The sequence below is a fragment of the Sylvia atricapilla genome, chromosome 7, assembly GCF_009819655.1.
Source record: "Sylvia atricapilla isolate bSylAtr1 chromosome 7, bSylAtr1.pri, whole genome shotgun sequence".
Classification (NCBI taxonomy): domain Eukaryota; kingdom Metazoa; phylum Chordata; class Aves; order Passeriformes; family Sylviidae; genus Sylvia; species Sylvia atricapilla.
In genome coordinates, this window is record NC_089146.1 from 1,815,056 (window position 1) to 1,842,880 (window position 27,825).

General features: G+C 43.8%; 1 protein-coding gene across 1 annotated transcript in view; it reads right to left on the minus strand.

Moving 5' to 3' along the window:
- The window catches only part of IQCA1 (IQ motif containing with AAA domain 1), an 88,905-nt gene that overhangs the window by 16,204 nt on the left and 44,876 nt on the right, over positions 1–27,825 (minus strand). The window contains exons 8-15 of the mRNA XM_066323274.1: positions 26,097–26,207; positions 22,375–22,450; positions 16,901–17,007; positions 16,594–16,686; positions 10,220–10,281; positions 7,528–7,610; positions 5,059–5,166; positions 2,429–2,628 (exon numbers count right to left, since the gene is read on the minus strand). Of these exons, the coding sequence (XP_066179371.1) occupies positions 2,429–2,628; positions 5,059–5,166; positions 7,528–7,610; positions 10,220–10,281; positions 16,594–16,686; positions 16,901–17,007; positions 22,375–22,450; positions 26,097–26,207 (840 nt within the window). The remainder of the gene's footprint in view (positions 1–2,428; positions 2,629–5,058; positions 5,167–7,527; positions 7,611–10,219; positions 10,282–16,593; positions 16,687–16,900; positions 17,008–22,374; positions 22,451–26,096; positions 26,208–27,825) is intronic.

Below are 27,825 nucleotides of genomic sequence, written 5' to 3' on the forward strand. Positions count from 1 at the left end.
GATCTCCACGGCTCTCCTCTGGACCTGCTTGTCAAGGCCTGTGTTATCCTGGTCACAGTGTCCAGTTGTGGTCTCATAAATGCTCAGTAATAGGGAATAATTAATGATTTTAAGATGTTTGCTGTGTTCTTGCTGGTACAGGCAGGTTTTTGGCTGAATTAGTGCTGCATGGACTTGGCCAGAGAGAGGGGAAATGAGGCACATTTGGCATTGTCAGGAATAAAGAGATGGATTTTAACTGCAGAGGTGAGGGCCTGTGTGGGTGCAGGATTGTTTCCAGCCTGGCTCTGAAATCCTACAGGGTCTGAGCTGAAATCCTCAGCAGATGGGGAAGCACTGGTGGCTCAGCCGTGGGGACAGAAAGTGAAACAACCCAAGGAACTGGGAATGAAAATTGAACACAGTGGATTTAATGATGCTAGGACAGGCCAGTGTTGTGTCATAGGGTCCTAGACTGGCTTGGGTTTGAAGGGATCTCAAAGCCCATCCCATTCAAGGGCAGGGACACCTTCCACTATCCCAGGCTGCTCCAAGCCCTGTCCAACCTGGCCTTGGGCACTGCCAGGGATCCAGGGGCAGCCACAGCTTCTCTGGGCACCCTGTGCCAGCCCTGCCCACCCTCACAGGGAAAGACTGAACATCCAGGAAAGAGAAACCCTGTGCTGTGCCATCGGCTTTGCTGTTAAAGCAGCAAAGTCTGAAGCTGCTGTACCAGTTGGAACAAGCCACCTTTTGATAAGCAAGGCCTGGACAGCTCTGAGTCCATGTGATTGTGAGCAGCTCCATCCCAGCAACTCACGGGGTTGTGACAGTGACTGAAATGTCACTGTCTTTTGCAAGAGCTTAAACTGAGAGAAATAAGCTTGGACTGCTCCCCATGACTTTGAGGAAGGGGCTGGAGAGTGTTTCCAGTTGTTTTCAATTAATGTGGGAAAAATGTAAGGGTTTGTATGTGCCTGTAGGCACACACATGCATGATGTGTATGTATATACTTATTAATGTGTATAAATACACATTTTATGCATGCTCCTCTTATTGTTCAGATTATTTATATGCAAGTATACAAAAATCCCCTTGCTATCTTCAGGTGGAACCTTGTCCAGGAGTTGAAAGGCTTCCCTCACTTCTCCTGTGCTCAAAGTCCTTGGGCTTGAGCAAGGACGGAATGTGCTGTGCCTGCAGCCAGACCTGAGCTCTGCCATTGATGAGGGTGGAGAAATGAAGTGGAGAAAGTTGAAATGTGCAGAGAAGAAAGACTGTTAACTCAGAATAATGGCTCTAAATCGTGTCAGGGAGTGCCAGTGCCACAGCGTCAAAGGTGTGTGTGATCACAGTACTGTCACCTTGGGGCTCCTTGGGGATTGCTTTGCTCCTGGCTTTTCTAGGAATGGAGGCACCTGTCACAAAACCTGATTCTAAGACTGGATTCCATAAAATACAGCTGATAAACTCCCAGCAAAGCAAATTTTAGTAGACCATTGGCATTGGAAAAACATTACATTTGGCTTTTTCCTTTTTTTTCTTTTCCTTTTTCTTTGTCTGGAAATGTTTACCAGCTCCCATCTGGAGCAGAAATGCTGAGGACTTAGAATCTGGAAGAAATCTTGCCAGGATAGTGGATATATGTGTATATAGATTTTTTTTTTTTTTTTTTTTTTTTTTTTTTTTTTTTTTTTTTTTGAGGAGGGTTTGGGCTATGTTCTTCACAGTTCATATGCCTGTTTTCATTTCCAGACTTCTGATACATTTCTGTTCCTGTAATCCTGAACCAGGATGCCTTCTTTTGAAGAGCTTGCTGATAGGTAAACAGAGAGCAATACAGGGGAGAGAGCTCTTGTCCAGCAACAGTCTCAGAGAGGAAATTTCTGACCACCCCCAGCCTAGTATTTGATTAAATGCTGCATGGCAAGCATTCCTGGCTGATGTGCACATAAACAGAGAACAGAATTTGCTTTATCTGTGCTGCTTCTCATATTCAAGGTAACACAAAGCTCCCATAAATCTTAATGTGAAAAATATGGCTGCTCCCAGTGATTTCTCCAGGGGCATTAAATCCTCTGCAGAGCTGCACACACTGGCTGTCAACAAGTGGTTTCACAGAATCATTTTGGTTGGAAAACACCTCCAAGATCAAGTCCAACCTTTGACTTATCACCACCTTTCAACCAGCCCAGAGCCCATGCCCAGTCGTTCCCTGGATAGCCCCAGGGATGGGGACCCACTGCTCCCTGGGCAACCCCTTCCAAGGGCTGGCAGCCCTTTCCATGGAGAAACTCCTCCTGCCCCTTGTGGGCATAGAAGGCATTCCAAATCGGCTTGAGCAGCTTTGCCCAAGGTGTGTTCCTTGTTATGGAGAAACTACAATTCCCTGTTTGTCCCACAAAAGAACTGGAGCACCTTTGTGGAGAATTCCCCAAGAAACCACACCTTGAGGATCATGTGAAGCATCATCATCAGCCCCTCTCTGCCTGGATACTTCCCAGCAAGGTTGGAAGGAGTGAGGTTGAAGAGGTTGGCTCCTGTTTCTGTGCAGATGGCATGGACCAACATTTTCTTTCCAACACCAGCAGGTCCCGCCAGCAACAGGGATTTCACCAAAGGAGCATTCTCATGGACGGTTTGGGAACCTGTAAAAAGTCATAAGGCACTATTATTGCTTTCATTTAAATCTGCCATAAAGGTAATGGGAAGATTCCTCCTTTTTTATTCACCATAAATAATTGATAATGTGAATTAATTGTTTCCTTACTATGGCATGAGTGCTCTTGAGCTCAATTCTGTACAACCAGAGCTGAGAGCCCAGCAGGATTAACATCTCTGTTTGGAGCAAGACTCATCCACCCTTATTTGCACCTTCTGATGGGAAAACTTCACTTTTAAACTGATGTGAGCTAGAAGGATGATGTTGAGACTGGAGCAAAAGTGCCAGGGCTGCTGTGCCTGCAGCAGTGACTGCTCAGCATTTCAACACTCTGTCTCCATGGCTGCTCCAGGTCAATTCATCCTGGGCTGTGACAAATATGATCCATCACCTGAGAATGCCTCGCTTTGGGAAAACACAAGCACAGACAGATTTAGGTGGTTGATGGGGATGGAACTTGTCTTCCCTGAGGCTTCTGCCACATGAACTGGGGACAGGTGAACCTCCAGAGGTGGAAATAGCAGGAAATGTCAGATGTTTTATCCATGCTCACTGGGAGTCCATGCCCACTTTGCCTCGATGCCTAAAGATGTGCTGTGTCAATTGTGGTGGTGGTTACACGAAAACCTGTGTGAGCATCCACCAAATCTGGAGGTCTCTCAGCTTGCTGTCCATCAGACTGTGGGAGTGGAAGTGGCCCCAAAACTGATAGGCTGCAGAGGGAGCCTTTGCCTTAGCCTGGAGAAGCCCTCTGGGTTAATGGGGACGGCTGCTATTTAAAACAAATCCAATCAGGGTGGTTATCTGTGTCCTAATGGTTTAACATCCCAAATAAATGACACTGAACTGAGCACAGAGACGAATGCCATTATTCCAGCACGGTGCAGGGTGTAGGAAGTTGTCAGCCACCCAGGCTTTATTAATATTTGGTCATTCCATAGCAATCCATTACTATTCCACAAAGATTTATTAGGAGGGGAGCAGCAGACTTCTCTGTGTTAAAGATGAAGTATGGCTTCTACTATTCTTTCTCCTTTCAGCTGCTTATAATTTTCTTAATGCCATTTAAGCTGGGGTTTTCCTTGCCATGGGGTGGCTATTTTGAGAAAAACTTTCACTTCTGTGATACACAATTATCTCATGATGAACTAGTTTGGAGACCAATTAAGTGAAATGTCACCCGTAACATATCACCCCATAGGTGAAATAATTCCTGTACCTTTTTTTTTGTTGTTGTTGTTGTAATATCTTTTGTTACTTGAAGGCATTTTTCAAAATGTTTTTGCAAATACCTTTTGTTTGCTTAGCTAGTCCAGGGTCTCCTCTCCCTCGAATTTTTTGCCAGTTGTATAAATGGCAGGATATTTATGTGTTCTCTTGATTAAGGAGTGTCTCAGGCCTTGATTTTCCAAGATTAGATGGTGTCAAAACACAGCTTTGGAGGAATTTGGGGATATGTGAAATACATTGTGCAGACAGGGGTAACTGCTGAGCTCTCTCAGCTGATTGCAGCTGACAGCTTACCCCAAACCAAGTGTTCCACTTGGGAAGAGCCCCATCCACGTTGAAGAGAGAATAAATAACCTGAGCACTGGCCTTTGGAAGGAGGGAAAAGCAGTTGTTCTGTGTCAGCTTTGCTGCGTTTTCCAGGGTGGGAGGCAAGCAGATGCCGGGGATTTTGCCCTCTGAAGGGCATGAGCAGACACTGACACAGCCTGGGGGAGGATATGCCTAGTCAAAATCTCCCCAATATCCACTCAGGAATGGAACAGGATGCGAGTGAAGTATTGAGGCTGGAAAATACAATCAGGAGTGGAAAGGGACGCAAATGAGGTTTTGAGTAAAGGCCCCCGAGACAGGCACTTCTTGCAATCACTGGAGTTTGGCTTAATTCCATTGCCAGTGAAATATGGGATAGATTTTACATTAAAAGCAAACAACCTGATCCAGCAAAGCCTTGCTAGATATTGGCTAAGCCTGGCATTAAAACTGCAGGGGCATTTACAAGTGTTCTCTGCGATGTAGGAAATGTATCCAGAGCAATTCCTCCAACGTGCATTGTGTGGCACGGAGTAACATTAGCCAGCTTGTAAAAGGTAAATTGCGGCCTTAGCCCTTCCCTTAACTTGATTAATTTTGATCACTGGAGCTTTTTTTTCTAGCTGTTATCTTTCCCAAGTGGTTTCCCTTTATGTGCTGCCATTCACAAACTGTTGCCATGCAAACAGAGACGGGCTGGGGAGGCGATACCTGCCTTTCTGCACTGTTAAAATGATCCAACCTTTCATTGAAAACCAATTTGACTGCAAAATGCTTCAGATCACGACTAATCAAGCGCTGTCAAAGCCAGTAGAATGCACGTTTCTGCCAGGAAGCAAAGCCCCATGGTGTGTTTTGCCCTCCGGTGTGCTCTTACCCAGAGGCAATATTCCATAGAGTGCCACGAGCTGTCTGACTTCTGGGATGGAGGGGACGGGCTGGGCACCTGTCTCACGAAGGGCGCTCCTCAGACAGTCGTAGTAGCCTGTGAGGAGGAAAGAGGAGCTCAATAAATGTGACAGTGTTGTAGAAAGAAAGCATATCTCAGGGAATGAGGAGCTGCCACAGAACAGGGATGTTGCACACACCCAGCACACCCAGGCTCAGGGAGCTCAAGCTGGGCAATATTCTGGTGGAATGCGGCCCCAAGAAAGGTGAACTGCAAAGGCAGATTTAAGCTGAGCAGGCTGGGGAAGTTGTTCAGCAGAGAGCAGACAGTTTCGAGTAACCTTTAAAAGAAACTTTGTGGAGAAGAATCATTAGCAGCGCCATAAATCACGCTGCTGGCAAAGGATTCCTGGATTTGGGATTTTGCAGAGCTAGAATCCCAGTGAACCATGTGCTCTCAGAAGGATTTCAAAAAGGGAGGAAAGCTATTTTAACAAGCTTTTCCCTGGCTGGGTCCCATCTCAGCTCCTCACTGTGTCACCTCATTTGGTGGGGCTTTCTGCTTTGCAGTTCACCTCTTTTTTTCCCCCGTTTTGTTAAAAAAAAACAACCCTCCACAAAACAACCCAAGGAAACTAAAAATCCCTGATGTGAACTGAAATGATTTAATCTTGCCTTGGCTCTGGTTACAGAGCTATAATCACATCGCTTGCCCTGTCAAAGTCCGTATCCAAGAAATGCTGGAGAACAAACATGCAGGAGGATGGGCCACAAGCAGGAAAACCAGTTGTGATGTAGCCAGTGATTATTTTTAGCATAAATTGCACGTCATTATGGTGATCATTATTGAAAAATAATAATATCTTATGTTTTACTAGAGATAAAAAGGCAGAGGGCAAGAGGCCTCTGGAGCAGAGGTAAATTAGCAGTGGTTGAGAGCAAAAGTGGAGGTATAATTTGGGGGCAACAAGGCAGAGAAGCCCTGGTGCAACTGCCCCCTCCCCTCTGAAGAATAAAATTAATTTCAGGTTTTATCTTTTATTTAAGGAGAAATCAAAAGAACAGGATAGGAATTAATCTTCCCAGATTTAATTAGAAGGCATCAAAGGGTTTAATTGCAACTGCACATAAATCACAGTGGATATTCTCTGACTAATTTAGATAAGGTCACCAAGAAAATTAGTTCAGTGATGTCAGTTTGTCATAGAGGGGGGACATTTCGGTGCCTTTACTGGCTATGTAGCACAATTCCACTCTTTGTCCTTTCCCCAGGAACTGGAAGTGACCTTCCTTAGGCTTCAGCTCTGGAAGGCTGAGCAGATGAAGACTTCTTTCTCTGCAGGCTTTGACTGTGTCCTTGGACCCTTCAAGAAGGTTTTTCTGGATTTCAAAAAATTGTTGGAGTTGTGCTGTTTTAAAAGCATTTGTGGTGGGGGAATGTTTTTTTGGACAAAAGTGACCTTGACAGGCTGGGAGAACAAAGGAAGAATGAAAATCTTCCTTTACTTCGTGGTCTTTAATGAGCGTGAAATGGATGGGACACTTGTTAATTCAGAGAATCAACAACTCTTCAGAGGAATGGGCAGAGGCTCTGGAGGTTGAACTGGTGCTTCTAAGAGTTTATAGAAACATGGCATTTGGCAGCGATAGCAGAGAATTTGTCTTTTCTGTCTTGGCCTTGTACTATCAGCCTGTAGCACTACAGCTTCTGGACAGCTGCAAATTCAAACCCTGGCCTTTGAAGTACCTGAATCTTGGGGGTTTTTTTTGCTGTTAAGATGCTGTGATTTCACTGTGTGTCAGCAAATGTTTGTAGATGTGTTGTTAGACCCCTCTGAAGTCTGAAAATGTGGGGTTTGGAGTTTTTTACCCCTTTTGTCTCTGTAGAGCACAGATAAGCAGGTCTGGCTGCAGTTGCAGGTAACAGAAACCAGACAAGAGGAATGTAAAATGCAGAACTAAGCAGAGACACATCTTACTCACATGAAGGGCCAGATATGCCTCAAAGCACTGCTCAAAGTTCATGGGCAGTCACGGAGGTGCAGGGAAGGGGCTGAGTCTTTTCTGCTCAATGAACAAAAGCTAGAAGTAAAATTTTTGCTGTTCTCTGGGAAATATTCTGCACGGATTATGGCCTCTGCTCTGTAAGACTTGCTCTGTCTTGCTGCTGCCTGGCAAGGGCTCCTTAAAGGATGTTCTGGTTCCACCTCAGAGCGGTTGTGACACCCACAACCATTCAAGGCTTCCAGGTGTTTCTGCCTGGAGTTAAACGCCAGCTCTGCAAACAGGTTCTGGGCTCAGCAGCAGAAGTGAAAGCAGAAAACAGACTTGATTTGCATACCTGGCTTCATATATTCAAACTCTTGAACTCAGCCTTGACTGGAAATAGAGGTCAGTGGAGGTGGAATGGCTGGAGGTTTGATCAAACACCCCATTTGCTGTAAAAGGGCTACTTTACCAATGTAGTCAGAGAGATGCACGTGCTTGACTTTGATGAGCAATCCTTCTTCTGCAAGTTCCTGGTACAGGGAATCGATGGTCCTACAGGCAAGAGACAGCACTCAGACAGGGTCAGGAAGAGCTCAGTCCTCCCAGAACTCAGCCAGCCTGAGAGTCATTTATGTTTGCCCAGCTCTGTAAATGCACTTTGTGCCTCGGAGGTAGTGGTGATTGGTGGTGGTTGGTGCCACCAATGTGAAATCAATAATCACATTTCTCTGTGCTGTGCAGAGGAATCCATTTCCCTCCCTCACACGCTGGGTCCCCCTCTCCTGCTGACTCCATTTACCCATTTCCAGGTGATGCCAGATCAGTTATGACTTGTGTAATGGACTCATTCATTAATATCAATTACTGGGAAATTATTTTTAAATTACACAATAATGGCAATCCTAACACTACTATACCTATTCACTCAGCTCTCCAATTAGTACTAATTCATTAATTCTTGTTGGAATTTATTCTGTTGGCAACAGACAGCCTCATCTCTCTGGGAACACACGGGGAATGCCTCACTCAGATCCACCACCTGCAGTGTTGTGATCAGGCTGGCCAGAGTGAGGTTGGGGCAAAAAACATTCAGTGGAAGTGTTGGCCCATCCCTGGCAGTGTCCAAGGCTACGCTGGACAGGGGTTGGAGCACCCTGGGATAGTGGAAGGTGTCCCTGCCCATGGCAGGGGGTGGAACTGGATGGGCTTTAAGGTCCCTTCCCACCCCAACCGTTCTGGGATTCCATGAAATGGGCAAAACTTCCCCAGTGGAGGTTTCTCCCTGTCTCCACTAGTAGCTGAAAGTAGATCCCAATAATGAAGGAGTTAAAACACTTAAATTTGAGTGTGGTTTTCTATTGGTGTGGATCTTCTCTACACTCTCTTTTGGAATTCTAAGTATTAATTTCAATGACATTTTTGGCACTTGGTTCTGTAGAGTGATACTGCTTCCAGGAAGATGTAAACTGAATAAACCTGTCGGAAATTCTTAGTGTATTGTCAGCATAAACAATATTGTTTTGGTTTTTTTTTTTTTTTTTTTTTTTCTTTTTAGGTCTCTCAGTGTTTCTGCACATTTTTCACATCCTTTTCCCCTCAATTGTTCTGTCTTTCCCACCTATCTTAATTGGGATGTCCTGGTCTGGCTTCAATAAATATATTTAATAGTGCCTCTCAGCTGGCTAATAAACCTACAGGTATAATTTGAGGTCTGCAGCCTTTTTTCCATTTCAGCTGAGGAGTTTTATGTTTATGCAGTCTTAGCGGTACAATTAATGTAGGAGTAGCAATAAGCAAATCCAAAATTTAATGCACCTTCAACAAGGTTGATTTTGCTGCTCTGACTCTTGCTTTCATCCTCAGTGGTTTTATGTTGGGAATGCATCATAAAACCGGCAGAAGGTGGAATGGGAATAACCTGGCAGCTCTGGTGGGAGCAGGACTTCTACTTTTCCTGGTTTATTATTTTTACTGTGCCAGCTAAATGATGCATGTCCTGAGCTCCTCCAAGGGAGTGTGATGTGCCCAGTCTTTGTTGACTGAAGCCCCCTGTGTCCCCTTCACTGGGCCAAAATGGAGATTTTGAGTCTGAGTTATTCATCTCCTCTCTGGCTTATTTCTGAAATGCTCAGCAGGGAAGAGCAAAGCATAGAGCAAAAAATGCCAGATAAAAAGACAGCTACTAAAAACCTCATGTTTTTCAGCTGGCTGCATGGTAAGCTTGTATATAAAGAAGCAGGTATGTGCAAGAACAGTATTAAAAGTGGAGAATATATACATCCTTATTAGACTTTGGCATTGTTCTGTAGGAGAGGTCCTGCTACGTTATAATCCATGAGACATGGATTTTAGATATTCGCTCGGAGGCAAATATTTCAAGAAATATTTTAAAAATTAAAATGACTTCAAATAACATTTTTATATTTTTCAAATATGTTTTTAAGCAGGTAATGAGATCATCGGCTGATTGTGTGGTGGCAGCACCCAAATGACTAAGTCCAGGTCTTGCTGTTCTTGCACAAACGGGTTTGCGGGGTGAATGTCACTGACTCTCTTGTCACTGTGCTGTTCTCCAGCCCTGCTCCTGGATCAGCTGGTCCCTGTGGTGATGCCTCTGTGCAGGTGTCTATGTTCTGTGCACAGGTGAAAAATGGCTGGATTATCAGGGAACACATCACTCTCATTGAAAATGGCAGGGCAGAAGAAGAAATCCTCTCAGATCCTCCAAGTAAAATAAGAGCGCCTCAAAGAGCAAGGGTCCACAAGAAAGGGCCAGGTCTGCCAGGACTCTCATTGATCCATGGGACTGATTTATGACACGTACACCACAGCTCAGCCATGAAGGGGATTTATGGAGTGCACGGGCCTGTCTGCAGCCTCCCTTATCAGGCTCCAGCTGGGATGGAAAATCTGAGAGTCAACACAAAACAGCCAGGAGCTTCTGCACCTGCAGGAGGGGAGAAAGAGGCACACAGAGCCAATGTCCTGCCGAAATGCTTCATGTGCTTAGCTCTGCAAACTGGAATTAACCTGCCCAGAGGTGATGGGACTGGTCCTGGTGGTCTGTGATAGCAGAATGGGGATTTTAATTCATGTTTGTTGCTGAAGATGAGCAAAACCAAGGTTGATAAGGAGATCTAACACAGCGGGGTCCTCTTTACCTGTCAGGAGTCAGATCTCTCTCCAGCTCAGCTATCTTTTTCTTCCCAGGTGACTTGCTTCCCTGAGGACCACACAAGCAAGCAGAGATTAGTGTCTTTAGCACAGATAAATATTTTTGAATGTACTGAAGCACAGTGAGGGCCAGAACAGTCAATGTTTCAGTGTTTGAATGTAGCCCAGAGGGAAAAATCATACCCTTAACAGCAGTCCCACTGCTACATAGGAGAGCATCCCAGAGTCATTTTGCTCCAAGGAAAAAAGTTCCTCTCCTTCCTTTTGCTTGGATATTAGACAAATTTCTTTTATTAGTACAGCTGCCCAGAACAGTGGTGGAATCCCCAACCCTGGAGGGATTTAAACGCTGTGTGGATGGGGCACTTGGGGACATGGTTTAGTAGTGGCTTTGGCAGTGCAGGTTAACGGTTGGTCTTGATGATCTCTCAGAGACCTTTTCCAATTGTATGATTCTTATTCCATGATTTTTCTGGAGCACAATTCTGTGGGTGAGGGGGAATATGGCCCTTACTCAAGAAGGAAGCAGGAAGGAAAAGGGTGTGGGGTCCAAGTAGCTGCTCCAGAGACTGTTTATGTCGTAAAAATAATAATAATAATTAAAAATTTATATATAAGGAAAATATATAAGCAGCTTCTCTGAGGGGAAAAGCTCCTGAGACTCTGGATACCCTCCTAACCACTGGACATCCTTCTCCTTCCTAATGCCTCAGGGAAGAAGCTGGAAGGGGCCAGAAAAACACAGTCTGCTCTTGTCGTATTTTCACCACAGAAAGACGTTGACTCGTGTGCCTCATTTCTGTACACATCACAAAAAACTCATGGCAAACATAAATAAGGAAGATGTGACTGGGGCTTGTCAAGCCCCTCCATTAATTACAGCTCAGGAGCCATAAATACGGTTAGGGATAATTAGTAGTGTGGAGAGGGCATCATTAATCCATGTTAGTGCCCACCACTGGTGTCTGAGCTCCAGTGCTCCAGCAAAGCACTTCAGGATTGCTCCAGTGGAACTGTTTACACAGAAACCTTGGTGCACCAGGGGATTTCTCCAACAGCTTAAATTTAAGCACGTGCTTAAATGCTTAGTTGAACAAGACAGCTTATTCTTTCCAAAAGTTTATGTTCGCTTTCCTGGGAATACGGTCATTTACTTTGCTTTTTTTATATAATCGTGAATACTTCTGCAGAGCTCTGGAGGCTGTGTTGTTGAGTTTAAAAAATCCTGTCCAATTATCTGGGAAATGCTGGGCTTTTTCACAGAATAGATCAGCAGCCTTCAGGAATACATCAATTTTAGGTTTTCAAGGCTAGACACAACGTAAGAAACCTGTGGTTCAATCACCTGTTACTGTTTATGATGCCACAAAGATAATCCAGATGAAAACGCAGCCCAAATGCAGCACTAAATGGATCCGCTAACTGGGAAAAGGAGATGATTTTATGTTTTGGGTTAGGATAATGCAAACAACTCTGGCTTTGGAGAACCATACCTCGGGTTTCTTTACATACATCAGTTTGGCAGCAAATATTCATCCAAATGTGCCAGGGGGGTTTTGTTTTGAAGAAAAGGAATGGGAAGGAGAAAGCATATGCCATGCCTCTTTAACTGTGGAAATATTGAAGCTGTCACTGTTGTGGTTTTTTTTTTCTGTTCTTCCTGTTTTGTCTTTTTAACCTCTCTTCCAACAAGCCAGAAATTACATATATTTGGGTCTGACTGGGAAGAAAAGCTCATTTCAACCTATGTGAAGACACTGAGCATATGTTAAATTTATTGGCCAACTGGTATTGTCCTCAAGGCAGCTCCACCAATAAAGTAACTCCAGAGCAAAACAAAAATGAACTGTGCAGAGGAAAAATGTGTTTTCCTAATTAACAACAGCATTTGTGGGGAATTTGGCACAGGCTGGGATGCGATAAGGGCAAATATGAATTGTAGACAATGGCTTGCCTCCAAAATGTCTTACTGGGAATGGCTTTTACTGAGAAAATGATAATGTTTAATGAATGTGAACACACTGGTCATTTATAATGGAAATCTCCTTGCTTGTCTCTCCGAAATGTCAGCTGAGCTTCTGTGTAGCCATCCCTTGACTGGGTGATTTTCTGCTTTGATAACTCCCATGGAGTGAGCTGCAGCAGGTGGCAGCTGGCAGGGACAGAGATGTCTCCTGTGCCCTGTGGGGTGGCTTCTCTTGCTGTGTGGACTCAGAAAAACGCTTTGGGTAGCTCAGAGCTTGGAGCAGACAAGAACCTGACTTCCAGAGTGCTGTCTGCTGCTGGAATGGCACGATGAGGGAGAGGGTATCCAAATGTCTCAGTGAGGGAGATCCTTGAAACTAAAGGATCTGTGTCACCCTTTGGCTGTGATCTCACCAGTCCTGGCTGCAGCTACGGCCACCACGGGTCAGGAAATCGTGGAATGGCTGCTTTGGGAGATTATCCAGTTCCACCCCCTGCCATTCTAGGGACACCTTCCACTATCCCAGGCTGCTCCAAGCCCCATCCAGCCTGGCCTCAGACACTTCCAGGGATCCAGGGGCAGCCACAGCTTCTCTGGGAACTCTGTGCCAGGGGCTCACCACCCTCACAGGGAAGAATTTTTTCCCAGTATTCCATCTAAAGCTACTCTCAGTTTGAAGCCACTCCTCCTTGTCCTCACATGCTGTTGTAAAAAGTCTCTCTGTGTTTCTTGTAGGTTCCCTTGTGGAAGAGTACTGAGGAAAGTGCTCCTGTGGTTTAAGGGAAACCAGGAGCAGCTGATGCAGCTTTTTAGTGGATTCCTTGGATCATGCTTAAGATGGGAAGCTGAGCAAGTGCAGATTTGCACTGGCCTCGGTTGAGAAGTTTTCTCTGACATAAAACATGCAGCTTCTGACACTTGCACTGAAAAAGTGCTTCAACAAAGACTAATTCCCACTGATGAATAAACTTGCTGAATGAGGGACTGTGATCTGCAATCGCTGTTGGATTCAGGCAAGATATCCTAAGAGGTCACAGATGCCACAGCTGGCTGAGAGCTCTGGGTGCAGCAGGAAATCCAGCAGGGCTTGGGAATCACAGCCCTCAAACCCAGCCTTTCTCCAGTTCTCTTTCTCCTTCTCTATGGCTTTGCTCTTGTCAGTATTTCTATCACAGCCATTTGTGGTTTTCTTTGCTTCTGCCCACTTTGACCAAAAAGGGATCTCCAAACCCCAGGCCAGAAACAAGTTTGCCACATTTAGGCTCTCATGTCCCCCTTTCCTGGGTTTTCTGTGTCCTTTTTTTCCCCCCTGAATTCTGGCCATGCCTTTGTGTATGTGTGGGTGTGTTCATTTCCAATGCATTGCTTTACCTGCAGTGGGGATCAGAAATAAATCCTTGGGGAAACAGAGCAGGAAAAGCAGCACAATGGCCTTGAGAGAAAGCACTCTGATAAGCTCTTAAATGTAATTTACAGATCAGTGACTGCCATGTTCCCTACTCAGAGGACATCTCCCTCCCAGCCTGGCCCTTCCCAGTGCTCCCAGTCCCAGCTTGGTGATCCCTGGCTGGGCAGGGGATGAGCCACCACTGTGCAAAGTAAAGGAAAATGCAGTTTACAGCGGAGCTGACCCACATTCCTCTGTTTCTGTTGTATCCTCATCCCCTTTCTAGTGACAGCCATTGGACCAGGAGCTGTCTGGAAGAATCAGAGTCCAGCAAAGTGTGTCACTCAAACAGGACACTCTGCTCTATCCCCTGTCAGTGCTGGGCCATACAGGTGGGACAGTCTGTGGGTGTGGGAAGCTTCCAGCTTGGAAAGAGGCACAGGATCTGTGACTTCAGATCAGTAACTGCAGTGTGGTTTATTGAGTATTAGGTGCAATCTAATTAGTTTTGTCATTTCCAGATCAGTCTACTGCTCTGGAGACTCACTTGTCATGAGAAGAACAATTTTTTCACCCAAACTTTGTTCTTCCACAAAGCTGGCAAATGGGATTCTTATCTTCAGGAGCTCTAAGAGCAGCTCTTGCTAGGGTTAAGTGTCAGCTTTTAGCAGTAAGTGGTATTTGAAGGTTTGGGAATCAGTGATAAAGTACTTATGGAAATAAAGGAGTGGCTCTGGGTAGGCCTGGAGCTGTTATATATTGTTTTTCTTAAATCTAAGACCTGAGGTGTCTGGAGGACTGACTGGAGGGGAGAAATTTTCCTTTAGAGTCCAGTTCCAACATGTCCTCACCATATTTCCCACAAAAGGGATTTTAAAACTCAGATTGGTTCCTGTTTTTTTCTTTTTAATATAGATTTTTTTTTTCTTCCAGATTTTTTTCTCTTTAATATGGATTTGGCAGAATTTTTCTGAGTTGTGAACTGCTCATCATAAGGCTTGGAAAGTCACAGGACACCTACCTCTGATATGGATTATTCCCTGACAAAGCAACCAGAAGAAATCCCTCCCTAAAACAGAGGGAATGGCCAAACAAACCATCAGGAATTTGGGATGATGGTCCCTTGACACATAATTCCCCCTGTGAAAGTCCTCCCAAAGAAATTACCTTTTCATTGCCCCTTGCCCACTGACAGAGTGCAGAAAAAGGTCTGATTTCTCTGAAAAATGTTGAATTCTTTTGAGAATGCAGAATATCCCCTTTTTTTTCTTTTTTTTTGGCAGGGGGATGTTTCACATTTTACTCCAGACCTGCTCCTGGCTACAATGAGAACTTGAAATTTCATGCTGTATAGCTGAGGAGGAGACAGATGGGACCTCTTAAAACTAGAGATTTTTTTGATGAATGATAAATTAATGAGCCATTCCCAAAACTTTCCTGTTCATATTATTCTTATTATCTAGACCAGGTTATCCTAAAGCAGATCTGCAGCCTGTGTACACAGGTACGCACTGGTTTGGTTTATGGCTGAGATATTTATGCAAATGCAAATTGGAAAAAGCCTTTGCCAGTGCTGAATGGACATTTTAAATGGCTTTGCACAGGAAAGATGTGTTTTGACTAACACTGAATCTTTCCTTTTCTTCCCCTTTCCTCAAATGGAACCGTTTTGGCTTGGGTAGGGTTTTTTTTAGATGAAATCTTTAAGGAATTTGTATTATCTAATTAGTACTTCTTTTCCAGCCTCATTCTCTCAGGCTACTGGCCCAACCTGGGAAAATAAAAGTTAAATAATCTCCCTCCACCCTAAGCTATTCCAACACTACAGTGAAGGAAAGAAAAACCCAACCCAGCCCCTAACATAAAGCTCTGTAATTCCAGGGTCACATTTTGCAGCTCGGCACCAACCAGCTGATCTAAACGTCTCTGCTCATGAAAACTTGGGGAAGATTGTTGCAATATTTGCCTGTACGTCCTAAGGCCCCCCCTATTTTTTGAAACAGATTTAGGAATCCAACAGGGATCAGCTTTCAGAGCTGCCCCAGTCTTTTCTCATTAGATTGTCCCTGGACGTTTGTCAGGTGAAAGAGCATTTTTAAAGATAATTTGAGTAGAAGTAAAGCAACAGCAAGTATTTGCATGCTAAAAGGTATTACAGAAATGAAATACAGCATGAGATTAGGGTTGGCTATTTGCCCTGAGGGTTTTAAGTGGATCTGCTGATGGAGTGGTGGGGTGTAAGCCTTGAGTTATTTTGCACTGACATGATCTCTAATTTAAATGCTTTTGTAAGGAATTTTAGAGAACCACAAGCTGTGGAATTCTTCATATGATAATGCTGTAAAACTAGATGTGAACATGACATGTGCTGTGTTTTGGGGGCGGGGGGGGGGTTTAACCTATTTTTTTATGCCTAAATAAACTTTGCTTAATTGCAAGTTCCCAAACCCTTCGACAGGATGTAGTAACATAATGATTACCTGGCTGTGTGTGATCCATGTGGTGTTACAGACAAATGAAAGAGTTCATCAAAACATTCAGAGGGAACTTTTTTGTTGTACAGTCTTGAAACATAATAACCAGTCCTTATATAGGAGGAAAACAGCCAGCAGCTGGAAAACTCACTGGGCTCCACATCCCTGTTTTCCTTGGAAAACTATTAATGTGAACTGGTCACCCTAAAGACAGGGATTGCTTCCATTTTGCTGTTTGACTGCATCCAAGGATTTCAGGGGGGTGAAAATCTGAAATATCTTGTAGTGATTAATCTCTGGAATAGCTCAACTTATCCTAAGCAGTATTTTATACAAGTGAAAGAACAAGAGCTAATGGAGAAGGCCCTGAAAACAGCCACAGGTGAAGAGGTTTTCAGATGTTCTTGACCTGAGATTCAGTGAATGTTTAGGGTGGACATTTTGATATTTGTACCTGAGGTTGGCACTGACCACCACTGTACCCAGGCAGGGAATTGAGACTGCCCCTCAATTCTCCCAACTTGCTGCTCTTACCTTTTCACCTTTCTTGGCTTTACCCTGAGGACCTATCTCTCCATCCAGAGCCTTTTTGATGTTCAACAGTTTCTCCTGCATCACTTCATCGACCTGCCCAAGACAAACACAGTGGAATCTTCCTCAGTCTTCTGTTCTGCCACCTCACCCCAGACAATTGTTCAGCTGAACAAGTGTGAAAGCAAAGAACAGGTAGTAGGGACTCTGGAAGGAGGGAAGGTCTGTGCCAGGGCCAGTTCTTACAGCTGGAGAAAAATATACCCAGGTAATGCACACGATTAGTGTCCTCTTGCTATTGTGAGCACACCTGCACTCTGATCTCTTCCTCCACTTCCTCCCGTTCCCCTCCTTTGATCAGCTCCGGGTCGTGATCCTGGAGAAAATCTGCTCTGTTATCTCTCTTCTCCCAAAAGACTGTTATCCAAAAGAAAGAAAAAAGGGGAAAAAAGTTACAGAAGCCATTGGTTCCTCCAACTGCTTCTGGAGGCAAAAGAAAGGGTAGTTGTAGGCAGCTTTTATTAAATTATGAGCTGTATGAAAGTAGCAGGCTCTAGGGACCCTTACCAAGCTCAGAGCCCTGTTGTGAGAGGATCTGCAAATCCTGAGGTTAAGGGATTTCTTCTTTTGCCCTCGGTTGCAAAATGGTATCAGAATTCAGGAGGATAATGGGATAGTGAGGTTGTCATTCGGAGGCTGTAAAACTGAAAGCCTGCAGTGTGCTCAGTCTCCAGGAGCCCTGTCCCGTGCCTGATGTTGGCATTATTTTATTCTATTTAACAGCACAGGGATTAAATCTTTTCCATGAAGAAGGCACAGGGATGGCTCTCCTCACATCCTCACATCCCTGAAGGATGTGCTCTCCACAAGTGTCTCTTGGCTGGCATGACACAGGCTTGGGGGCCAAAGGAAGCAGATTAATCCAAACCATGAAGTTCCCAGCTCTCCCCATGGCTCAATTAAAGCTGCTGCATCCTGGTTGTCATTGGCCTTTGTAGTAATAATTCCCAGGAGGCTGAAATACGGGAACAGGGGCACTGGAATAGGAACAAAACCAGCACTGAGCGTGTGGATGTGGGAGAGAGGGAGCGTGAAAGAGCAGTAACTTGCAGCTGGCCCACGAGGGATGCACAGAGGCTTCACTTTGGGGAAGCTTAAGCTTGGATGCAGAAATTGAAAGGCAGTTAAGCCCCAAAGAGTCAAAACCCACCGGATCCAGCCCCTCTGTTTTGAAGTGCTGTGCAAAGGAGAAGTAATAAGGAGACTGAATGCCCAGTCACAGCAAATTTGTGAAACTGGTGATGAAAAAAAAGCTATTTATGATAAAGTACCTAATGATCCTGAGGTGCAGCTCATTATTTTTGTTGAGACAAACTGCAATTTGCTCTTTAGAAAGAAAACTAAATGAAGTCTGACGAGCTTGGTGCATATCTGAGTTCTCTGCTATTAGCAAAGTGCCTTACTTTAATAGGAACACCTTTTTCCCTACACTTCTTGAGCTAATTTAAAGGAAGACAATTCATAGCTTGCCTTTCAAGCCCTGATTGTATCTTCCTAAATGACAGCTAATCTCCAGCTAATTCAATTTCCTGATGATTTGAAATGGCGCTGTTCCACTTTAAGATATTGGCTCCTCTATGAATCTGTTTTGTACAGATATTCTCCCCTGTACCCCTTGCCTGCTGAAGGCACCATGCTTTCAGAAAACCAGAAAGATTTTGACACCCAAGTTTTAGTGAATTCAAGACTGGCTGCTCTTTCCATCCTCAACAAATTTTCAGGGCCCAACTCCATGCAGAGGATTTGTAGTTTTACAGAGCTTGTAGAGGGAATAGTTCTTGCAGGTGAGTAATCTTAATTTCACCACTGAGAATGGTGGGGGATGGAGGAGGACAGGGGGTATTTTGGTAATGGAAGAAACTCCAAAGCACAGACATTTAGTTTCTTTAAATTACCTGTGGGTCATCAGAGGGCATGACAGATGTCATGTAATATTTCAGGAGGAAAAGCTGATTTGCCCAAGTTATGAGGTAGCTCCTCCAGCCTAGAATTCCAGCCTTGGGGAAAGGGGACATTACACAGGAGTTATGTGAATTTTTAAACACTTTCCTGACTGGGTCAACAGGTTGCAAGTGCTATGTTTTCACAGGACTACAAGGCTTTAGATATTTATTTTTCATAGAGGAATCCGTAGGTTTTTCTATTCTGTTTTTTCATAATTGTTTGTTGTCATTTTGTAGATTGATTAGTGGTTAATACCCACTGCAGGCAAACCAGGGAGGGTCCCCCCAGACTCTGAGATTACCTGGCAGTGAGTTATCTGAGTGTTATATTAACCACTGGGTTAGAGGTGCCTAACTTTAGTAGAGAGATCAATAACTCATAGGTGTTAGATGCTCTGTTATTCTTTTATAGATCAACAAAATGTTTCAAAGTTAATTTTAAAGGGGGGTCAGGAGGCTAAGGATGTTATGTTTTCACTGGCTGGTCAGCAGAGTCTGGTATTTTGTTACAGGCAGGGTCAGCCAGCTCCAGGAGCTATTTCTGTGCCTGTGTGTATGCAGTGAAATTTATGTCACCTTTTCTAAAATAGTGTATGCTTATTTTGGGATTGTTTTATATGCACGGCTAGCTCAGGGCTCAAAGGCAGCCCAGACCACTCCTAAATCAGCATCCCAGCTCTGCAGGCCAGTGGGGAACTCCAATATCCCAGAATTTCTGAGAACAGCCTGTGACTAGTAATTGCAATATATTTATTTGAAGCATGAAGCTTCTCTTGAAATGGCCACTTTGAACCTCCTGGCAAAAGGATCAGAGTCGTTTGAAGGCTGGTTAAAAATACAGCGTATCACCACACCTTAAAGGAATATTTGGACACCAGACATGGGCTATTTGAACCCAGATATCCTCTGTGACACTGAGTAAGTCATAAATATCAACCGGCTGTTTACAGAATGGGGAAAATAGCACATTGCTGCCTCACACTGCAAAAACACACCCCAGGAAGAGGGAGCTAATGGCTCAGCCTTACATTCGCCCCACATAAACTCTGGCTATTCCAGTGTGAAAGGAGATGCCACACAAAGTGGCATCTGTTTCCAACAACATCCTTTAAAGTAAGTGTTTTACAGCTTGGCAAATGTAGTTTAGCAACTAGAAAAACTGCCAGATACAGTTCTAGGAGGCTAAAAGGCTTCATGAATTCCAGTGAATTCCAAGCAGCAGCTCTAGCTTGGTAGAGGAGTTAAAAACGCAGCGTGAACAAGTTTGTAAGTGAAATGTTCAGATTTTTGTCAAAACTGATGGATATTTTTAAAAACATTTAAGTAAGGTCGGTACAAAGCACCGGTTTCATGGGATGGGAACACTTTCTTAAAATTAAAATTAAGCTGTGACAAAACAAAGATATTTGGTCAGCGAGCACTGACCAAATGCTAGGCACACTTATAAGGCACTTTGAATTATTCCTGACACAAACACTTCTTAATCAAGCTCTGTTGCTTCAATCATGTTTTCAAGATTTCTGCACTAATAAATCTGAACTTCTGTGCAAATGCTGATAGCAAGTGACCTACTTCTACGTAAGATTAGGAAAAGAGTTTTCAGTAGAAAGTCCAAACTCAGACCTATTTATTCCCTGCATAATTCTGCTACTGGGAGGAAAGGAGCCTAAAATTAAAAATACAAGAGAGTGCTCGCACTGTTCTGGGTGGATGTTGTTGTAGATTTAATTCTGATGAACCAAAGAATCCATGGTTAGATTAAAAACAAAAAAATTTTGGACAACCCCCAGGTAGTATTGTGTGAGTGCCCTGCAATGAAAAGCCCAAAATGCTTGTAAAAGAGGCAGGGGGTTGTGCTGCAGGGAGGAATTAACAGCTGTTTACTAAAAATAAGTGTGGTGTCAAATAGACCTGGTTCCTCAGAAGAAAATGAAGGGATAAAAAACCAAAACCACCTGAAGTTTAACTGCACAGCTATAGATCTTAAGAGTCTGTAAGAGCTGCAGGTATTCTTTGAAGCCTGCAAGAGAGCTTTTCCACTCTGAGGGTTCCTGGTGGTGCACAGCGCAGGAATGGGCTCCTTCTCCTGTGCCTTCAGAGCTGGGGAGTAGCTCCAGCTGGATGGGCTGGGGATGTGTGGGTGTTTAACTGGGAAATGGGAATCCCAGGGGCACTCACACTCTGTGGATAACCCCCAAAATTTCTGTGTTTGCAGGGCTCAGAGCAGGTGTCCTGCTGGGAATGGCAGTGCTGGTGTTCAGATGGGTTTGGGTGACAAATCCCCCATCCCCTTGTAAACCCCTTGGCTTATTACACAAGACAGTCGTGAAAGTTGGGGGTCTCCACTGTTATCAAAGTAACCTCTTGAGCCCTGTGCTGGTTTTATTCCTCACTCTGGTGTCCACTGCTGTGCTGAGGTTACAGCCAAGCATGTTTCCTCCAAGGCAAAGCCCTCCTGCCTCCCTTTTGCTGCTTCCACGATGCTGCTTCCCTGCCCTGGGGACTTGGGTGGGAGCCCTACTCTTGCCATGGCTGGTTTGGAGTTCCAGGTGCCATTTTGTCCTCGGCCAGCTAAGGAAAGAAGTTTGGGTGGATTTGATCCTTATCTAAAGCTCCTGCTGCCTTCAGCAGGGCTCTGACATGGTATTTGAGAGTAGATGGGATTAAAAGCTCCTTTTTAGCCAGAAAGCTGCTCTGTGATTTATAATGTGTAAGAAAATCCTAATTGTTACAAGCCAGAGGTCAGGCCAAACTACTGATGCACATTTAGCAAGTTGTTCACTTCTTTCTCTCCAGCCAGCTCAAATCAGGCAGAAAACCTGACGCCAGTAATTTGTCAGCAGGAGGGAATAATGGAGACTTTTCATACGAGGAATTTTAGCAAGGCACTAACTCTGAAGAGTGGAGAGCAGAAAAGATATTTTTTCCACGTTGTATCAGAACAGAATCTGCAGAGATACAGCAAAACCAAACCCATTTTCTACTTTAGACAAGTGCAAGACTTCCTAACTCACTTGTGAACCAGGGTGAGCACTGAAGGCAAGTGTTGAAGAGATAAACAGAAGTATCAAAAGCAGAGGAGAGGATAGAAGAGATCTGGAAAAGAACAAAATGCCCTTTCATGATTTTTATTAAGAAATCCCTGCCTTTTGGTGCTTTCTCCAGGCGAAAAACCAGTTAGGCCCCTTGCTGAAAGTCTGGGTTATGTTTTAGTTTCACACACTCTGCATGAAGCAAGTACATTCGTAGTTTTGTGCCTCTGCTTGAGAAGATGCCCCTCCTATTCAAACATACAATCAAAAATAATTTGAGTAGCTGTGGATGCTGTGAAGGACTCCATGGACTCCTTCCATGAGCTCCCACTCACGGAGGAGACAGGACAGGTAGAGTTACAGGAGTATGAGAACATAAATCCTGAAACTTGATCTACAGCGTTGTGCTTCTGAATTATTGGCTATTCTGATGTCATTCTTGTTGCCCTCAGAAAATCCTAAAATGCCTTTTTGTATGTGTATTGAAGCACTCTGCTTCGAGTTTGTTCACTTTCACCCACAGAAATGTCCCTTCCTGCATGACTAGCTCGATGGCTTTGACAGATTCCTTGGAAGAATTGAGGTACTGAGAGACTCCCTTCCTAAATACCAGTTTTTAATCTAACATCGTAATTTTTATAACATTCCATAGTTTGGGCAGCTGCCCACTTGATCTTATAGGAATGACATTCTGATGAAGCTGACCTGGGAGAACATTCCAGCTGGAATTGTTATCTTTTTGTACTGACCTTGGTACTGAGCGCTTCCTTCCTCCAGTATCGAAAGGAAATTGCTTGGACCCATTTTCCAGCCTAAATCCACCACCTGAATTGGGGGGGAAAGTGAAGAGAGGAATTTCTGACAGCATTGTTTTGTAGAATTATGGAATGGAAGATCTCATTCCACCTCTGCCAAGGGCAGGGACACCTTCCACTAGCCCAGGTTGCTCCATGAGATAAGGGGTGTCAGCTGAAGTTTTATCAGCTGAAGTCATAAAATTAAACTCCAGCTTGTTTGAAAATGTAATTTAGGTAGGATACTTGCAATATTTAAATGGAATTTAACTTCAATGCCATTTTCCCAGTTACTTTTGCGGCTATTGCCATATTCCTGAAACAGCTGAATTTTTATTGAACTTTTATTGAAGTTTTATTTTTATTGAAAGTGAGGGAAACACCTCCCAAATCAGTCATAAGTCTCAAGATGTGAGTAAGGTAACTGTTGATAAAGGGAGATTAGATCACTCTTTGGGGAGGAGGTGAATGTGGATTTATACATTTATACAAGACAGCACAAAGTGGATCAGGATTTTGCTAAATAACCTGCAAACCACTTGTTATCAGCAAGATATAAAGGGCAGCTCCTGGAATGATTAAAACTAAACACCCCCTTAAATAAACTCTGGAATTAGGGGCATATCTGCTACCTGCAGGTGCAGTTACAGCCCCATGACGTGAGTTATCAAATTTCTGGTTCTAATTAAAGTATTATTACAGTTTGGGCCCAGAAGGATAGGAAAAATCTAAATACATTTATCACTTCTACCCTGTAGATGCATTTGAAAGAGACCCTGGAGGTTCTTGACTGAACATCAAGAACGGTTTTAGTAAAGTATAACAAAAAGTTGGAGGATTTGAGCTCAATGTATTCACAGTTTCACAGGGTGTGGCACTTTGAGGTTCATCCTTGGATCATCTGCAGTAGGCAGAATTCTCCTTTTACCATTTTTCCATGGTGTTTTATAGAAAATGATTAAACCATGAGGTTCTGAGAGGAAATGCGTCAACTGTTAAAACAAATCCCCCCTAAACCAGCCTGAAAATGGGTTATTCATTTTTAGCCTCTCAATACCACAGGACACATCAACATTTTTTGGTTATAAATAAGGCAATGGATTGTTTTAGTTATTTGCTTCAGTGATTTTATACACTGATGTCAATGATATCATTGTGTCAATTTAATTGATTTTAATCAAACCCACTCTTTTGTGTCCAAAGGACAGTTGCAGTTCTGTTTTCTCTTGCCTCAATTAACAGCCTAAGAGTCAACATAATAAAAAGAACTTTTCCTTTGAAATCAATTAATATATTTTTTGATTTTCAGTGCATTGAGTCCATGCTTGTTCTGTTTTAAATGTGTTTAAGCCCCTTAAGCCAGTGATATATGTTTGAATTTAAGCAGAAATGTGAAAATGAAGAGTCTCAATATATTTCTGAGACTTTCCAAAGCCAACTCCACACCAGGTGATTCCCATTCGACAGCAGGGAAAACAGAATTGGCTCCACTGTGCAGTTTCCTCTGGACATTTTCCTAAGAGGTTGCCCTAGGGGACTAGGGATAGGAATGTTTGACATTTTGGGGTGAAATTCAGGGGTGCACAGCCTTGCTCACGTTCAGCAAGACAAGCGCAGCAGGTTACTGGGTGAGGCAGCCCAGACTGCTCCTGCTTTTGGAAAGAGGGATTTTGTGGGGATGAAGCCATGGGTTGTTTTTTCCTTAGGTGCCTGATGGGAAATCAAATCAGCACCTTTCAGAGAAAAGAAAGTGAAGTTACTTTGATATCAAATACTCTTTGTAAAGATTGCTATCAGGCTTTTCCAAAATACTTAAATTTCCTTCTGGGATCAAACTTCTGTTTTCTTTAAGAGCTGAAGTTGGGAGCAGAGCTTTTTTTCTGCCTGCATCCCTATGACTTATAGCCCATACTTATTTTAATAAGAGTCCTGCTGTTAGAACTTTTCCAAATACTTTTCAACTGGTCTAAGATACTCTTTTTTTTTTTTTTTTTTTCCCCTGTCAGTGCTATAACCTTGGAGAGAATGTTCCCTTTGTTCTTTCTCAATGAACCATAGAGAACCTGATATAATGGCTCAGAATTTTACTTGACAGGACTTGTGACGGCTGAGGAGATGGGAATGACATGAAGTTATAAAACCCCAGAGCTCCACACTGTAATTTCACCCCAATTCAAAACAGCCTTGCAGAGGCTGCAAGGGGACTGAGACACGTTTTTGCTGTTGTTGGTTCTTATCTTCAGAAATGTGCAAAACCAGGAAGGAATCATATTTTATCCTGTGAAAGTCAAGTTTTTAAGCAGATGGGTGAAGTGCCATCCAGTTTTAGCTCCATCAGTGCTGTGACAGTGTCACCCAACAAACTGGTCACGGTAACAAGCGACTGACTGAAGACACACGTGACCAGAACTTAAAAACCTCCCCTGTTTACACAGGAGCAGCCACAACCCTTCCTAGTTAGCAAAGTTAAGCAATCAGTCTTGAAAAACATTCATGTATTTGCTCCTTCAGCCTGCCGTGTATTTTCATTTACAAAAGGAGAGAAAAAAACCCAAACCACTTCAAACCCCCAGACAGTGTTTTCAAGATCCTCATTTACAAGTTAACATTTAGGTATCTACCTTCCAATTAAAGTGACTGATGCTTCCTAAATTCATGTAATTTAGGTTCCTGGCTAGATGTTCTGAGAGCTTTGGCCAGATTAATGGATGTTGTCCAAGTAAAGCATCATTTTTTGAAATATATTTGTTCTAGGGTTAGGCCTTCAAATTAATTTGTGTAAAACTTGCAGTGAAGAGTAAGCTTTGCCCTAGAAAACTCACCCTTTCTCCTCCACATATTTAGGGAAAGATTAATGATCCTTATTAAAAATATATATATTGTTTCAACTTTTGTTTATACTGTGAAGTAAATGAGAAACAAAAGTTGCTGCTTCAGCAAAAGTTGACCGTCTTTGTTGCACAGCTTGGTTTTGGAGATGCCCTTCGGTCACTGCTCTGTTTCACAGGTGTTATGCTCTGTGAAGCTGCTCCTGAAATAATTTGGAAGTGTGTCTTCTGTGAAAGCAGCCTGTTATCTCAAAGATTTCAGGGGGTATATTGTACATTAAGTGGTGTCTCCTGAAACTGGAAACAAAAATAGTTCCTATCCTGAGAACGTGGGCTGAAAATGCATGACTTTATTTACAGTAGGTCTATGAAATGCTGGCTGATGTGGTTTAAAAATTACTTTGAAATCCACACAACCTCTGAGGTGGGTATCTGAGTGAGACTAAGGCTCTTAATTAGTAATTCTGCAAGGGGTGGTAGTAATTAACTTCTCTGTACCCACATTAAAAGTAGGAATGCTTGGTTATCACTTCGTTACCTGTCTGACTGTCCTGGCAATGATCCCAAAGCCCTTAAGTGTATTTTTGCCCTCATTTATGTCCCTGACAGTCTGCACCGCCACCAGCTCTTCCCACTGAGCTCAGTTGTGGCCATTCCTAAAACATGAGAAATAAAACGTTCCCCAGAATCATTGAGGTCAGGGAAAGGCTGAGAGAGACCAATCTCTGCCAGTTCTTTGTCTCCTGAACCTGAACCTGGAGCTTTGCTGACCAGTTTAGTGTCACTTAAAAGCCTCTGCCCACACCTGAGCTTTGCCTCTGGCATCACAACCTGCTTTCAGTGCCTTACTTGCTTTCCAGCTTTTTCTGGCTTTTTCCCCTTGGCTTTTTCCTGTTTTTTTCCATTCTTCTCCTTATCTTGTTTCTCTGCCTCCTTTTTGGCAGCCAGCTCTTCAGCGACCTGAAAGAGGCAGGGAGGAATGTGACTGGGAAAACACAACAATATCCAACAGGCTGCACTCTCTGAATTCCAGACCATCACAGAGAAGCCTCTTTGTGCACTCCCCCCTGCAAACTCCAGCACAGGTGCTGACTATCCCAATTTATCATTAGGAAAAAGCTGATTTCTCTATCCCAAATTGTGAGGGCTTTTGTGGAGTAAGATCAGTTCCTGAAGCCATCCAGAAGCAGAACATTCTAATGACACACAACTCAAAGTTCCCTCTGGACTCAGAGCCAGATTGTGAATTTGTCCTGGTGTTTGTAAGGCAGATTGATTTTTATAGGGATGGATTTTGAGAGGCTGCCCCGAGGTGTGTCTAATTTCAATATATGGCTAATGACTGAAATTGTTCGAGTGGGTGAGGGAGATTGGGTAGAGATACTGTGACAAACCCTGACAGATAGACAGGGACAGCTCAGCATCTTTATCCCTGCAAGCAAGTAGCAGCTGATAACCGGGCACAGCTCCATCAATTCCCATATCTTTAGTTCCTGGCCATTTATACTTTATTATCTGAAAAAGGCAGAGGGTGAAAATTTGCTGCTTCTCTTGTTTCTAGGCAGCTTTCTTGTCCCTGAGAGGAATTCTAAGATCATTCAGTAATGAGCCTAAATCAGAAAATCCACTGAAGTTTATTAATGGACCACTAATACTGGCAGTACTGTGAAAGAGCAGAAACTAACATTTCCGACTGTAAGATGTGTTTCCTGTAACCGTGACAGTATTTGTTGTCTCAGGTATACCTTTTGATGTACTAAACACTGGATGCTGGGAGGGGACAATGGCAAGGGCTGTGTGCTCTGCAGCCAGGGCAGTTTCATTAGTGGCTCTCCCCAAGCATTTCAGTATCTTACATTTAATTAAATATGGTAATTCAAACCCCGAGCACCGCTCAGTCACATCTTGCAGCGATAAGCAGCGAAGCATTTCATTCCCTGGGATAGATTAACAGATTGACTGGAGTTCAGAATAGGTTTTTAGTGTCCCAGCAGGCCTGTTGTATCCAAAACCAACAGAGCTACTCCGAGTGTATCCTTTACTGTGCTGCTCCTACGCAGCCAGAAACCCAACCTTGTCACCTCCAGCTCTGCTCTGCCCTGCCTGCAAAGGGTAACCAGAACCATCCCCAGCATCTCAGGGGTGGCTTTATCCAGCAGGGTACCTGTAAACACACACGTGAGTGACAAAGGGTTTCAGTCTGCAGCAGCCTCTGCATTCTGCAGGCAGGATTTTAAGTGCATCCAGACTCCGAGTGGAGAGATTTGCTTTCATGTTTTTGCACAGATGAACGATACTGGCAGACGTGACACAGAGTTGCTGTTCCCATGAACCTGCTGTGATGGCACTGAGCAGTGTCCTTGTCCCTCTGCCCGGCCTGGCTGCAGCTCCTCCAGCTCTGCTCCCACCTCTGCCCCAAGCAGCTCCATGATGGCAGAGGGCTGGGGGAAAGCTGCTAACCCTGAGTAACTTCTGCTCTTTCACACAGAACCACTTCCCCTACAGCTGCAAGGAGATGCCTGAACAATCTGACAGAAGAGGAGGAAAGAAAGGGAATGGCAAGCAAAGGTCAGTTTGA